The sequence below is a fragment of the Ahaetulla prasina genome, chromosome 2 (assembly GCF_028640845.1).
Source record: "Ahaetulla prasina isolate Xishuangbanna chromosome 2, ASM2864084v1, whole genome shotgun sequence".
NCBI lineage: Eukaryota > Metazoa > Chordata > Lepidosauria > Squamata > Colubridae > Ahaetulla > Ahaetulla prasina.
This window is the reverse complement of record NC_080540.1, coordinates 116,939,440-116,955,266: the sequence shown is the minus strand read 5'-3', so window position 1 is coordinate 116,955,266 and position 15,827 is coordinate 116,939,440. Positions and strand designations below refer to the sequence as shown.

At 34.7% G+C, this 15,827-nt stretch overlaps 1 protein-coding gene across 1 annotated transcript in view; it reads left to right on the top strand.

Annotated features, from left to right (window-relative positions):
- The window catches only part of CACNA1A (calcium voltage-gated channel subunit alpha1 A), a 151,158-nt gene that overhangs the window by 41,551 nt on the left and 93,780 nt on the right, over window positions 1–15,827 (top strand). Inside the window, exons 15-18 of the mRNA XM_058168527.1 lie at window positions 5,865–5,961; window positions 7,476–7,636; window positions 10,139–10,279; window positions 11,801–12,002. Of these exons, the coding sequence (XP_058024510.1) occupies window positions 5,865–5,961; window positions 7,476–7,636; window positions 10,139–10,279; window positions 11,801–12,002 (601 nt within the window). The remainder of the gene's footprint in view (window positions 1–5,864; window positions 5,962–7,475; window positions 7,637–10,138; window positions 10,280–11,800; window positions 12,003–15,827) is intronic.

The following is a 15,827-nucleotide window of genomic DNA, read 5'->3' as shown; positions in this document are numbered from 1 at the left end:
ATAGCCACCATCAAAATGAATATCTTACTGAGACTGTTGTACTTGTTCCAAACAATTCCAGTAAAGCTAGAAAGGAAATATTTTAAGGAATTAAATGGAACAGTAACCAAATTTATATAGCAAGGCAGAAAGGCAAAAATTAGGTTAAAATTTAGGCAAGACTCTATCTTTAGAGGAAGTTTTTGGTTGCCAAACTGGGAACTATACTATCAAGCAGCTGCCCTCACCTGGCTAAAAGAATGGATAACCCTGAGACATAGACGATTACTTGTATTGGAGGGACACAACTTACAGCTGGGTTGGCATGTCTTTCTATGGTATGAGAAATATAAAGCACATAAATACTTTCTGGGACACTACATTAGAAATGCCCTACTCTCAGTATGGGCAAAAATCAAGGAAAAACGCTACTTGAAAATAGTAGCTTGGCCCTCCACAATGGAGGCACTAACAAACCCAAATGTGATGGACATGGGAAAAATTAGCATGGTGGCTGCATGCACAGATACAATCTAGATACCATAAAAATGCCAAAACACATGGTTTTTATAAAGAACCAACAGAATTGGATCAAATTTTAACAGGACCAGAGGAAAAACTGATTAAAAAATTCTATAATTATTTATTGACTATTAGAATGGAAGAGAAGCAAGTAAAAGAAACTATAATATCATGGGCTAAAAATTTTGGGTATTCCATAGAATTGGACAAATGGCGAAAGTTGTGGGACAGAAACTATAAATTGACATTTTCCACTGCATATAAAGAAAACGTATACAAAATGTTTTATACAGTAGATGGCACTTCCCACCAGCAAGATTAGCCAGAATGTTTATGTCTGCCAAGTGCTGGAAGTGCAACCAAATCCCGGGCATGTATTACCACATGTGGTGGACATGTTCAACAGCAAAAAAATACACACCTGGCTAGAAAAAATGATAAAGGAACATATAGATTTAAAACCGGAAATATTTCTGTTTGGCTTCATACCAGACAAATACAGTAAAAGAAATGCATACTTAATAATACATGTGTTAAAAGCGGACAGAATTGTGTTTGCACAACATTGGAAGGGCGAGGAGATCCCCACAGAAGAAAAGATAACAACAAAAATCTTAGAATGTGCAGAAATGAATAAACTAACATTTGAAGTTAAAGAAAAGGAAGACACTGAATATTTTGAGGTATGGGATCTGTTCTATCGATGGTTAAATACAAGAAACAGGAGTTAGAATCTCGAAGAGTACAAGAGAAAGATTACTCTCGCTACTAGGATTGTTTACTGTAACTTATTCATTTTAATTAATTTTGATTAGTATTACTAATTAATATGTATTAATGTTATGAGGGAAAAGCACTGTTATTACAAAACTACCATTAGAGGATACTATTATTATGTCTATGACAAATATTACTCCAAAGAACTGTAACCATGCAACACACTATATATATGGATTTTGAACATGTTGCTCTTTTTTATCTATATTATTTTTTTTTAAAAAAAAATTGTAGAGATAAATAGGTTTGTCCTTGATGTAGGACATGCAAAACGTTAGTGATTATGGGCACTATGCAAGTGGAAGGTTGTCTCAATAGTAGAAAACTCAAGTTACTAATCTATACATGTGTAGATAATTTATTGAAGTAAACTCCTTCCATCTACTTCAAGGCAGTAGCCGAAAAGCAAATAAATGTCCTGTCTGTAAAAGGCATTACATAGTATGGTATCATTAGATTTTATGTTCTGTGTTTTCTTTCTGACTGTTACTCACTTTCTTTGTCTCTTCCTTTCACTGCCACTTCACAACAGGAGCAGCTCACGGTAAAGTCTTTCTGTCTGTCTGCCTCTATCACTTTCTCTCTCAAACACCCTCTGGTATACATGCTATTTATTTATGTGAATCTGGTTATGCATCACTGTATGTAAGTAATAGGATTGGAAAGCAAAAGAAATTGGAGCTCTTTTTATCTCTCCAAACATCAGACATTTCATTGATTCTGTTCCATCTCACATGAGCTAGGATTTGTGTGCCTTCCTGTCAGGTTACACTTTCTAGGAATCAGTTTTCTTGTAGTGACCTTGAACTAGGTATAGTAGTCGGTTTTAGCCTTGTTGGGCCACTGAAAACAACATTCCAGTTAACCTGAGGACAAGCAATTGTGGCTGGAACATTGTTGTGTCTGGTCAAAAAATCCTGATTGCTAGGAATTGTGGCAGAGGTAGTCCTTTGTTCTGGGATCAAATATTTCATTCTCTGTTCTGAACACTTATTTTTAATAGCCACTAAATATTTATGCTGGAGAAGAATAATGCTGAAAAGTAGATTACGTTGCAAGGTTGTTAAAAGGAACAGACTGGAATATGTTATTGCTAGGCATCACAATACTCTTACAGTATGGTTAAATATGTGTTTAATCAAATGTAAAAAACATCTTTCCATCCTAAGAATATTTTTTTTTGAGAACCAGATACTTTGTATTATCAGACTGCTTTTCGGGGTTGACATAAATGTAAAATCTTCATCATTGTCATCATCATCACTATTCAACAACATAAGTTAGATAAAAGGTCAGAGAAACAATAACAGTTGTAATGGCTACCTATATGGTTATGTTGCTTGGACATTTTATTTATTTATCTGATTTCTATAGCCACCCCTCTCAACCAGTATCTCCGGGCAGCATTCATCATAAAAACATAAAAGTAATTAAAATAGCACCATATATATATATATATAAATAAAACTATTGGCAACCCATGCACAAAACTAGATCTTTATGGCCATATAGATTTTCTTAATCTATATTTATAATATAGTTATTTTTATTTCTCAAGTCAATCCAGTACTAGAAAAACTGACTTGCAGGCTTTAAATATATCTTTATTCTAGAGGTTTTAAAAGCTGCTCCATTACATATAGAAATCAGATTCTTGAACATTTGCCAACCTATTGGATATTGGAAGGAATGTCAGTGTCCTTTAAACAAATGTCCTACATCTTTAAGCATCAGATGGCTTTGAAATATTGTGATACCTACCAAAGCCATTATGCCTACAAGGGAGTCAGAACTGAGGGACTTTCGGAACATTCGAAAAAGTTCTATAAAGGCATTATGTGTCAGCCCTTTTCATAGGGAAATACAAAAAATACCATGGCCATCCAAAGCAATTCAAGTACAATTTGTTGTAAGCTGGGGTCTAAAGTGGCATTTGAGTGAGAAAGCAACTAATTAGCCTGAGGTTTCTCATATTTAAAATGAATGAAAATGAGCCAATTATCTCCAAAAAACTATTGTTGGTTTATATCTTTTATATGTGTTTTTCGATAGTAATGAGTAATTGATAAATTTATTCTGTCATTCTTCAGCCAAGTTTTGCTAGCTTTTCAGAAGCTTTCTTTGGAAGATGTAGTTAATTTACTGAGCTTATAGGCTATTAAAGAAAAGGAGACTAGCTTCTCCAACCTTGGAGTAAAATTGATGCTGGATGAAATCAAGGCAATTTGACTGAATCTAAATACATTGTGCTTTTGGTCTTTTATTAGTTGGGTCCATGTATTTTATGTGTGAAACTTAGTGGCATCCAAGCTGTGCTTAGATGAGCTTGCTGGAATTTCCTCATATAGCTCAGCCCAGGAGAGAAGGCTCTGCAAGGGCCATTTGCACAACACAATCAACCAAGTCCCAGTCAGGTTTGCTCATATTTATCTGCCTATAGCACCTGGTATGACTGGCCTGGTTCACCAATGACCAGGGTTGCAATCCCCACAGCTGCTGCTGAGGAAATTGGGAGAAATTCATTTTCCTCTGCACATCTTGTCTCCTCCAGCTTTGACAGAGGAAATTCAAAATATATGGGGACATGATTGAGGTTGGCACTTCCATGAGCAAGGTAAGGGGGACAGTACACACTGTCCACCTTTTTGGCCTTTAGTTTCCTGTGTGGCTGTGAGGAAATGCATACTGAAGCAGCCCAGAGCACCAATGCCCCAAGTGGACCTGTTTTCATAAGCCGCTGGTAATTCATTCACAGAGATCAGGAGGGACAGTTAAACCCTAGGCAAGCACTTTATACATCATAAGTGTATTATTGACTGGGAAATTTGCTTAGTTTTGTTTGAGACTAAAACTAGCCACCACAAAGATAATTGGAAACTCGGTACGTTTGCACAATAGCTTACCGCTAGCACATCCTCTCCACTGACCCAAATACTTTTCCTAAATGGGCCTTAAAGAATCATTTATTTTTTAAAAAAGCAAATACTGCAGTCATCTAAAAACCAGACCGCTGCAGAATGAGCTCTGAATTCTCTCCAATGCAAAGGCTTTTCCGGTCATGGAGCAAAATAGGTTAGGTATATATTCATTTTCACATGCAACTAGATTTTGACCCAGAAAACAATAATTTCTGCCACATTTCCCCTCTTTGAACATGTTGACATGATAGAGGGGAAGAAAATCAAGCTTTAAGCATATAGTTGCTTTTTCTCTTTGTGTAATACATCTGAAAACAAGATTTATACTGTGGTTTTCATCATAATGTGTAAGTGTGTAAGTTATCTGCAAAACTGGACCCTTAAATCCTAGAATATATCCCTCCAAGTAGCAGAATATTCCTTTACAATGAGGTATAGATTTCTCTGCAGAAATATTACCAAATATTTTCAAGCATTGCCAGAGTGCACGTTCTTCTCATTCTTTATGCTTAATCTGTCAGAAAATCCATAATAAAATGAAAAAGGAATTGTTTTTGTTTTGATGTGTCAATACACTCAGATGCACAACCAAATGAAAATAACAGGGTTTTTTTTAAAGTGGCATAAAAATGAGGCTGTGTGTGTTTATGCATATATTTCAAATCATGGTGAGTCTGTGAAGTGAACCTATCAGCACAGAAGGTAATAAATACAGTGCAACATAGAAAGATAGACTGCACATCATCACAGTTGCAAGATTTGTGAATCTTGAGAAGACTTGGGAATTTGGTAGAAATGGAATTTTTTGAGTCTGTTTGTCAGCTACTATTAATGAATAGCCAAAATAGAAGAACATTACTTTTTATATCCCAGTGCAATTATATCCAGTAGGATGTGGATCTCATGTCAGACAACTAAAAAATCAATGAAGCTTTAAAGCAAAATCCTTAGTAGGTTATAGCATTAGTACCTGACTGACTTACTCTGGGTTTAGCCCTGGTTTGGCCTTGACTGGACGACTACCAGGAAATTCTATGGAAGGCTGAGAAATCAGGAGGAATTATCCTGGAAGAATGAAAGAAGGTGACAAATTTCTTCCAGCTGTTACTGAGGAAATTACACAGATACTGTATCAATGAAGTCTGCAGAAGCTGGAAATCTTTTTTTAAAGTCAAAATCTTCTGTGAGAACTCACAATTAGACACAATTATTTTTTCTAATATGAAGGATGCATTCCATGGAAGTAGTTGTACACTTGGTCTAATTCCCACAGGGGTACTAAATCCTTAGATACTTGCAGGTTAAAGCAGTTCTTAAAGGAATAATTGTAAAACGGGTTAAGGGAGAGATATTGAAAGAGCCCTCTAATAGGTAAAGAAACAGATGAAATCAAAAGCATACTAGAAGAACGGAGGGAATGAATTGATATTTGAAACAGACATGATATAACTGGTAAACAATTTCTAGGGCAACATTTTACTTAAGAAACAATTGACAAAAGGGTGTGTGTGGATGGCCAAAAAGGGTAGTATTCATACAGTGTTACTAGCATCCTGGTTATAAAATAGCTTGTATCTCTGTATTAGGAAACACACTGTCAGGATTACTGTAGAGATCCAGCTTCATTTTTTTTCCTGCTTTTTGTCCCCATCCAACATCTTCCTACAGAGGCAGTAAAGGAAAAGACATCAACACCATTAAATCCTTACGTGTCCTTCGTGTCCTCAGACCCCTCAAAACTATCAAGCGGTTGCCAAAGCTCAAGGTATGTTTGGGATAGAAGTGTAAAAAGCAAGCAAATAAAAAACTCACTCTGGAATCTTTGATTTTATATTGTTTGTGTATGTGTATTATACATACACACACACACACATATTCTATAGTAAGTTGAAAAAAAGATAAAGCAAGAAGGCTGAAGTCAGGCTTCATACTATTTCATGAAAAGGCATGAACTTAGGTTCCTTTATTAGCTTTCGCATACTTATTTGATGCACAATATCATCTAAAGAAGAGATATTATAATAGCACTTAATTTTCCTTGAAGAATTCTTATGTTTTGGATAATCGAAAATTAAACAATTCCCCAATCTCCACAGTAGGATAAATTTACTTGTTTTAGTTCTTCATGCAGCTAAAGAATCATTAAAGTATTTTGCAGCATTTAAAGGACTAAAAGCGTTTATTACTGTACAACATAAGCTTTTATCCACAAAATTCTTTTCCACCTTGTGAACATAGGCGAGGAGGAGGAATAACAAAACAAATGTCACAGAGAAACCGTAAGAATTATGTACTTCCATCTGACATTGCAATGCAAGTAAAAAAGGGCGACTTTTGCATTATGGTATCCTAGCACAAGTATTATCATATTTTGTCATCATAGTTTATACTGGGTGCCTATGTGTTGATGGAAATCTGCTGACTTTAATTTTCATGCACCTAATGGTCTCTAGTTTAGGAAATGCTTTTTTATTAATTGCCTGAATGTTATATTTTCCTAACTGTAATTTAATTGGTATAGTCAGTATATTCTTGTTTTCATTTCTCTCTGATTTTACATTTTTTAAAAAAGAAATATTTTCTCCACATCCATAGATGTGTTTACCTGCCCACCGAAGTTATTTTTTTTAAAGTTATTATCATGGTATAAGACTATTGGTTTGCCTGCAATGAATTCAGTGACTAGTAAACTTGATGCAGCTGAAAAGTAATTTCTGTTTTAGAAAGACAAATTACTACACTGGTCACGGAACTCTAAATCTATGCAAGTCAGGAAGATATTTGGAGTGGTAGCAGGGAAGATTTTTTTTAAAAAAGTTGTCCTCCTTAGGACCAATTTACTTGAAGAACAGTTTCAACATTAATTTTCCAGGCTCTCATGACAGGTATCAGAAACTGTCCCTTTTGTTAAGTGATCTTAAATGGATAAACTTATTGGTGGTGACAGCAGGATTGCAGAATATATTGTGGAAATCAGTAGACATTTTCACTGTCTTAGTATGGCTTTTAAATACATTTTAAATCTTTAATAAGTTTGAAATGTCTATGTTAAGAAAATTTACACTTGCCTATTTTTAAGCTGTTTTCATTTACTTTTCAGTACTGGTATTTTAGGGTTGCGTGTTGCCTTAGTTATTTGATTGTCTCTATGATGGTATTTCTCTCTCATGTAAACTTATCTCCTGTAAACTCCTTAGCAGGAGGGACAGTTTTATGGAAAATTAAGATACAGATAAGCATAACCTAGTCAAATCTTACAAGCGTATCTGTTCTCCACAGGCTGTCTTTGACTGTGTGGTGAATTCACTCAAAAATGTCCTCAATATTCTCATTGTATACATGCTCTTCATGTTCATCTTCGCTGTGGTTGCCGTCCAGCTATTTAAGGGCAGGTTCTTCTACTGCACTGATGAATCCAAGGAGTTTGAAAAGGACTGCAGGTATATAGCCTCCTCCCATTCAGTTTTTTTATTCAATTCTTTTCTCCTGTATGGCCAATCCTATAATTTATAAGAAGCTGTGTAACTCATAAAGTTATATAACCTTTATAATTCCCTATGTCACATTGCCATTGCATTCAGGGCAAGCCACTGGCTTCCAATGCATTATTTTCTGATATTTAATTAATTTATATAGCTGCTCATCTTCTAAATGTTTCTCTGGATTGCTAGCCACTCATTAAAACAAAATAAAGAACAACAGCTAGAAATCAAGAGACGGTGAGTTCCAGTCCTGCCTTAGGCATCAAAACTTGCTGGGTAACTTGGGGCCACTCACTGTCTCTCAGCCCAGCTCACCTAACAGGTTTGTTGGAGGAAAGTAGAAGGAAGTAGAAGTATTAGATATGTCCATCACCTTGAGTTATTGAATGATGTCCTGATTCAGGGTTTTTTTTCTACACTAATAATATAGATTTTATAGCTTGCCTATATCAAAATACATTGCATCAATTTTCTATATCAACAAAACAAATAATTTCCTGAAGTTACAATCTACTTCAGTAAAGTACAAGACACTTTAAAAAGTCTTCCATTCTTACATTTATCTCCATTTTAAGTTGCTGGATACAAGTTAAAGCAATATGAGGAGTTGGTGTTCTGGTCTTTTTTTCTTTAATGATTATTTGTGATCTAGTGGTTATCGTGGTGTCATTTTAAATGTATGATTTTCATGGTTTTAAAAGTTCACAGGAAAACATTACTACAAGAACTTGGTAGCAGTGAGCTGTATTGTAAATTGAACTCACCAATTTTTTTGTAGTAAAAGTACATAACCATAAAGAAATAATGAATAAGAGGAAATACTTGCAGTTTATAAATTTCTATTCTCTTGAAGACATGATGATTTACTACAAGTGTGTAGAGATAAAATTGCATTTCTGTACAGAACTGCAAATGCTAGTAAAAGGAGATGATTAAAGAGATGGAACATATTTAAAAGCGACCAAGTGTTAGTCCCCTCCACAAGGAGGCTATGGAAAGCACAGATGAAATACTAGAATTTCTTAATTCTGTGATAGATTCATTAATGGGTAATGAGCTGTATTTAAAAGGAAGGAAAACATCATTTTTAAATCAGAGTACACAACTCAACTTACTCCCAGGTTTAACAGCCCTCTAGTAGCTATGTTATGTAAAGGATAATTTGCCTTGGCATTCCTTCAGTCTCTGTGTGATATTTACAGACATGCAGAATTTAAATCATTTACTATAATTTAGATAGTTTCTTTTGTTTCCCAATCAATATTCCTGGACCTTGCTACTAAACTATCAATAAAGATAGTTTATTGATAGTTCATTTATTGAATTGAATCAATTTGTCTTAAAACATCTGAGGAAATAGGTAACTATGGACTAGAAGGATCCCTTAATTTATGGATGTAATTAGACAAAGCAAATTGAAACATTCCTCTAGATTCTAGAGCTTCAAAGACATAACTGAGATAGGGATTGTTTCTTTGTCATCATCGTTACCAGAGAATAATATCTGAGGCATTCTCACTTATGTTGATTAATTTTGACCTGAGTTTTTTCCCCATTTGTGTTCAAGGTGCCATTCCACCTGTTTCTGTTCTCAAAATCTGAGTATATCAGGGAGCCAAACAAGCTCTGTTTAGGGAAGAGCTATTTGGGAGTTTTTAAAGGAAGGGCACAAATCAGCCCTTTGCTGTTCAAAGTATTTTGACTATGACCACAGACAAGGCATGCCCAAATCCACTAGGAATCCATCACTGCTAGTCATTTTAATTGCACCATCACCTTTATAGAGGGATGACAAATCTATTGTTGCCATGGCAACCATAAAGTCCCGAGTCATACAGTTATCTGAGATGGAATCAATTTATTTTGCTGTTCTGAAAACCTACTACTACTCAAAAATCTAAATTAGACAAAGATATTGCAGATATGTTTAACTATTTTTTCAGAATTTTGTATGAGAAAAACATTTTAGAACAATTCAGCCTACATTTTCAGCACTGTAAAAACTTTTCAAGCCAGAAACTTCAGATTCTTCAAACTGCTAAAGAATTGGTTTGCAACCTTGACAACTTTATTGGGGGGAAATATATGGAGCAACTGAAAATAATGCAAAATTATTGTATTAAAAATTATCCTAATGAATTTATTTGGCTTCATCCCCAGTTAAATAATATGGTATCAAAGTTTAAATAAAGTAACTATGTATATGAATTGATCTTCCCATAATTACCTTTTGTTTGGGGAGACTAACATCAGATTAGTAGCTATACAGTAGTGACGTTTGCTTGATTAATCTTTCAATCAATCTTGAAACCTGAATACATAATAAACACCTCTTTTCACAATCTCCTTTGAATGTTAATGCTGTCAAAGAGACCATTTACATCTTAGAAGATTCTTATTAAACTGTTAAACTGCATTGTGTTAAACATGTCTCTGAACATTTTTGTTGATCTTTTTTAGAGGAGAATATTTAGTCTACGAGAAGAACAATGAAGTGAAGGCTGAGAGACGAGAGTGGAGGAAATATGATTTCCATTATGACAATGTGCTATGGGCACTGCTTACCCTTTTCACTGTGTCTACAGGAGAAGGTTGGCCAGAGTAAGTTATTGATGAAAATAACAGATTTAACAGATTAACAGAGTTGGAAGGGACCTTGCAGGTCATCTAGTCCAACCCCCTGCCCAAGCAGGAGACCCTATATCTGCCTCTACCTAGGATCGAACTCACAACCTCCTGATTCTGAGGCAAGAGCTCCACCTTTAGGCCACAATAAGGATGTTTTAAAACAACAGGGACCTTGAGCATCTAATTGGCTGTCATTAAATAAGAATGTTGGACTAAGCTAAACTAAGCTTGATCTGAATTACATAAATTATGCAGATGAGTTCATTATGCTACTTTTGTTTAGGCTTGTCTAATATGTTTACTCTTATCATATGAAAATACCACCCCATTGGATAGATTATTTATTTACAATGGCACAGAACTTTCAAAACTTGACCAACCAACATGAAAAAACAAAGTACATGGCACAGATACAGATATGTAAAAAGACACATATTCTGACATTGGATTAAATTCCAAAATTTATAACTATAAAACCACATTTTGCAATATATAGGGAAATGGCTGTATTTTTGTTTTATAATGTAGCATTCTGGTCAAACAAATCTGAGATTGTTATTATGAAAGCGATTACGAGGAAATACAATTTCTTTATAAAATTAACAATATAAACCAATATAAAATGGGAATTCAGAGCTTCCAGCACCTCAAAATTAAAGGCTGGCATAAGAATTTCAGTTCTCATTATTATCAGTACTTTAATAATTATGCTGGCGTTTAAATATTGACTTTGGGCTACCAAAGGAAAAAAATCACAAGTGCAACTGAAGCAGAAATACTATTTCCATTTTGTAACCAATAATTATTCAGTTCTGACATATTTTACTACAAAGTTGACTGGAGTTTTAAGGCTACTCTCCAGTTGTCTAATTTTAGCATGCTTACTGAGGATTGTAGGAAATGAAGTTCAAGAAAGCTGAAGAATATTGTGTTGGAAAGACTCCATGTTAGTAATAGGATCCTTGTACACCCCAAGCAGCACTTTTAAAGATATCAAATGGTTTATTTATTAGTTGCAGGAAAAAGATGACTGTTATATTAATGTGCATTGTATTATACAATCTGATAAAAGCCTGTATCGTATTATTTTATATAATAATAATAATAATAATAATAATAATAATAATAATAATAATAATAATAATAATAATAATAATAATAATAATAATAATAATAATGATGATGCTTGAGAAGTGTTCAACTAGTGATCTGTGATATGAAATCCAGCATAGTTATCTCGTTTGCTGTGTATACTGTCATTTTGTGTAAATAATAATAATAATAATAATAATAATAATAAATATACTGGTAATATAATACTAGAATTAGAATTATATTAATAACATTACATTTTATTTATTTGTTTATATACCACCTCAATCTAACTAGACTCTAAGCAGTTTACAACTGATGTAATGAAATACCAAAGTAATAATACACTGACATAAAATAGAAACAATTTATATGAAACAAAAACTAATACTTTTTTTGCAGTGTTCTTAAGCACTCAGTGGATGCTACATATGAGAATCAGGGGCCCAGCCCTGGTTATCGCATGGAGATGTCCATCTTCTATGTGGTTTATTTTGTGGTCTTCCCATTTTTTTTTGTCAACATTTTTGTGGCCTTAATCATCATCACTTTCCAAGAGCAAGGGGACAAGATGATGGAGGAATACAGTCTGGAGAAAAATGAGGTACGGCATATATTGGAAAATCCAGTGAAAAAGTTGTTTTGACAATGAGAATATTGTTTAAAAAATAAACATTCACTTCTCTCGTTCTCTCTCAAATCTAGCAGTTCAAAGACTTCAGCTTGGTGCAAAAATATTTTGCAAGGTGTCAGGAGGAAATGAAAATCTGATTTTACTGAGTCTGTGACTGGTAGCAAAGGAAGTTTGATACCAGAAAGACTACAAAGGCAGATTCTTATAGAAAACTAACAAGAAGCTGCATCATGTTCTCATCATGATAAAGTCTGGAAAATTAAAATACTTAGAATATATAAGGACAAAAATTCATATGCATATAGAATATATGAAATAATAATAAAAGCAGGGAACAAGGTTTATTTATAGAGAAGATTACAACATTTTATAAGACAGCAATATGTACCTATTATCTTCTAGCTATACAGAAATACAATTCACGTTATTTCCAGCAAATATGGCTAGTTGTGGAGAAAAGCTGACCTAAATAATACTATTTTGACCAATATATATTGTCTATCAACTTCATGTAGGTATATTAGTATCATCTACTATTGGCATTTTACATAGTACGGAATTGAGATTATTGCTGCTCCACTTCTTGCATTAGGCTGTTCTTCCTTACAAAAGAGAAAAGAGTCTGGTCCTTATTCTATGGCACACTAATAATCCTTTTTGTTTCGTTTCTCTACAAATAGTCATAGCCTCCATTAACTAGCTGCCCATGGGAAAATGGCTTAAAATCCAAAGAGTAGGACCTTTTTTTCTATAAAAGCCACATTCTCTCAAGGGTGCTGTATTAGCAGACAGGACTGTTCTCCCTCTGTCCCTCCCTCCCTCTCCCCAATATCTTCCTATGGGGGAAATAAAAAATATGGATTTTTTTCTATTAAGGGGTATATTCTCTTATGTTAATCTGTTATTGGACAAGCCTGCTCGCCTTTTTCTCTCATTTGTCTTTCTCCTATCATTTCCCTCTTTTCCTTCTTTCCCACAGGCTAGCAAAAGAATAATAAATCAGTCTTGCAAAGCTTGAAGTCATAAAGAGCTTTGGAAAATAATCTGAGGGCCACAGCCTTTCCCCACTGCTGAATTAATGCTACCCATCCTTCTCTGAGTCAACAGAAAACTATACCAGCATAAAATTTTCTGCCTCCATTGTCTCCTTTGTGATTCACTGCTAAATGATGCTGTTCTGATTATGTCTATGTAACACTTGATTAGCAAAGACATAAATTCCCCTAACTTTGTTCCTTCCCTCTCAACCAAAAGGAAAAACATCCGCTAGTCTTTGTGGTGTAATAGGAATGCGATATTCCTGGTTGTAGGACTTTGTCCATCAAATCTAGGCTTTTTCCTGTGCCTTTCTTTCTATACTGTGTTCTATTGTAAGCTGAGCTGAATAAAATTTTAAAAAATTAGATTAGATGAAGGAGCTGAATCATTAAAAGTAGTTTTAATGGGGATTTCTGTCCCCCATCTATTCTAAATAGACAACATATTCCAATTTCTATATTCCTTAATATCAGTTGCAGAATGAGGATAGACCTGTCATTCCTTAGTTGTGCTATTTCAGATTTTACTAAAATGACAAAGAAAAGCTGGCTGAGCAGTCTAGTGTTGTTGCGTTATTCTGATACGGAAAAAAATCATAGCATTGCTATGTCAGCTTTTTACAGACAGCAGACGTTTAGTCTGGCTAGAGATGAGAGGGAAGAGAGCATAGTCAACAGTCTGAATCAACAAATGTTCTGATCTCTCCCACCACTGGTCTTATGACTTGGCCTCCAACATTTTTGCTGATGAAGTGTAATAACAGTTTTTACTATTGGCTGTCAGAAAGAGCTACTTTTGGCAAAGTCAAAAGAAGCCTAAATGTCTGCCTACATTGATTCAAGCTCTGGTATTTGATTATAAAAGCCTAACAGCAATTGCAGCATTCTCTTAAACCCCTTTCTTATAGAAGAAAAGAATCACTTTGAGTTTGTAGAATGTGACCAAAATTCTTCCAATATCATTAAGCAGTGACTATGTTTCCTGCACCTTTCTCCTGTTTCAGACCTGAGTGGCAAAGTATTAGAATTAGATGATGACTCAGAAGAACCATTAGAACTAGACAATGAACCAACTAGATTAGAATAACAGATGGGTCTGATCAAGTACCACTGATTGCAATAGTATCTTCTACAGCCACGCTGCTACAATCCCCCAGTCTTTTGCTTGACAATAGAATCTCATGATGCTTCTGACCTTTATCATTCAATTAAAATTATATTATTTCTTGAGAACAGGAGAATTTTACACATATCATCCTGACTCATAATTAGTCTTTTGATCAGAGAAACAGAAAAATGGGCACCTCCCACCCACTGAAACATAACATTTCTGATACAGACAATTATACAAATTTAATGACCAGACTGAGAGCTACCTTTGATGATTCCACCAGATAAGCTACAGACAATGATGAGATGCGATGCTTACAAAGTGAACATCAAGTGTACATATATGTGGCTAACTTTCAATATTTTTGTTCAGGACATGGCTTGAATCAGCTACCTTTGATCAACCAATTTAAAGAGCGCCTGCCTGATGAATTATAGAACAAACTTATTGGAGAAAGCACTCCAAGCACCTTGGAAGTGTTAATCCAATGTTGTGTTGTTACAAATGTAAGACTCATGAAAGAGCAGCAGAATATGGGCAGGAAGGAGTGATGAAATTACTCTCCCTTTCCTTTTTTTCAACCCACCCCCACCCCAATCTAATCTTCAACTGTTAAATGCATGAGTTTGGGAGTTATCAGAGCTACATTGTTGGCTGCAAAAAAGTAATATTAATGTACGCAGGAAGTTCATTTCTGTTGTAGGATTTGGGTGCATTTTGACCATTTTGCCCCCTCCAAAATACTTAGCTGAGACAACAGCTAAGTGTTATATATGTAGAAAAGGGAAACATTTTGCAAGCAAATACCCTAAATGTTTTAAGCTGGGCTTATGTGGAACCAACAAACCAAATTCTAGGAGCTTGAGAGAGGAATAGGATGTATAATATTCATAGTATCTCCTTCGCCTCACACACAAAAATTGACTCTGCTATAAACCTTCAGAGCCTGGTAGATTTTAAACCTTGGGCAGTTTTGTAGACTACAATTGAATACAAATATACCTAGTTATTTAGGCAATAGATCCATTAATGAAGATTGAAATCATTGATGGTAGATACCTGCACTCAGGACCGTCATTTTTTTAAACCTTTGAAATACTTTTCATTTTAGCTTCTTCTATACATGTCTCTATAGCACTGGGGATGCATCTGCTTCAGATCTATAACCTACAGTACATATTCTTGAGAGCAAGAAAATACTGCCTTTGACTCTCCAAAATGCCAAACCTAATGCCGAGCCTCTTCCAAAGAGGAAGTAGCTACAGAAATTACCTGTTTGCCCATGTCATTAAAGAAATGGAAACCTTGATGTCAAGTTGAAGGTTGGGATTTATTTGTCCCTTGGCATTCTTAGTGATCACTCGAATTTCATGATTAGTTCTCAATTCTATAATCATTAAGCATCATTAGCTCGCTCTCATTTCTGAACTTTTAAAAACCGCATTTTTGCCAGTTTAGATCTCAGAAGAGAATGTAGTTTAATTTACACGAAGGTGGGGTACCTATATTTAGCTTGCTTTGCCATGCAATATGGAAAGTTCAGACAGACATATAGTTCAGTTTATGTCCATCAATAAGTTTATAAATCCCACATTTTTCATGAGACATTGGACTGCTACATTGAAGTTTATTTGATGGCCTATTAAT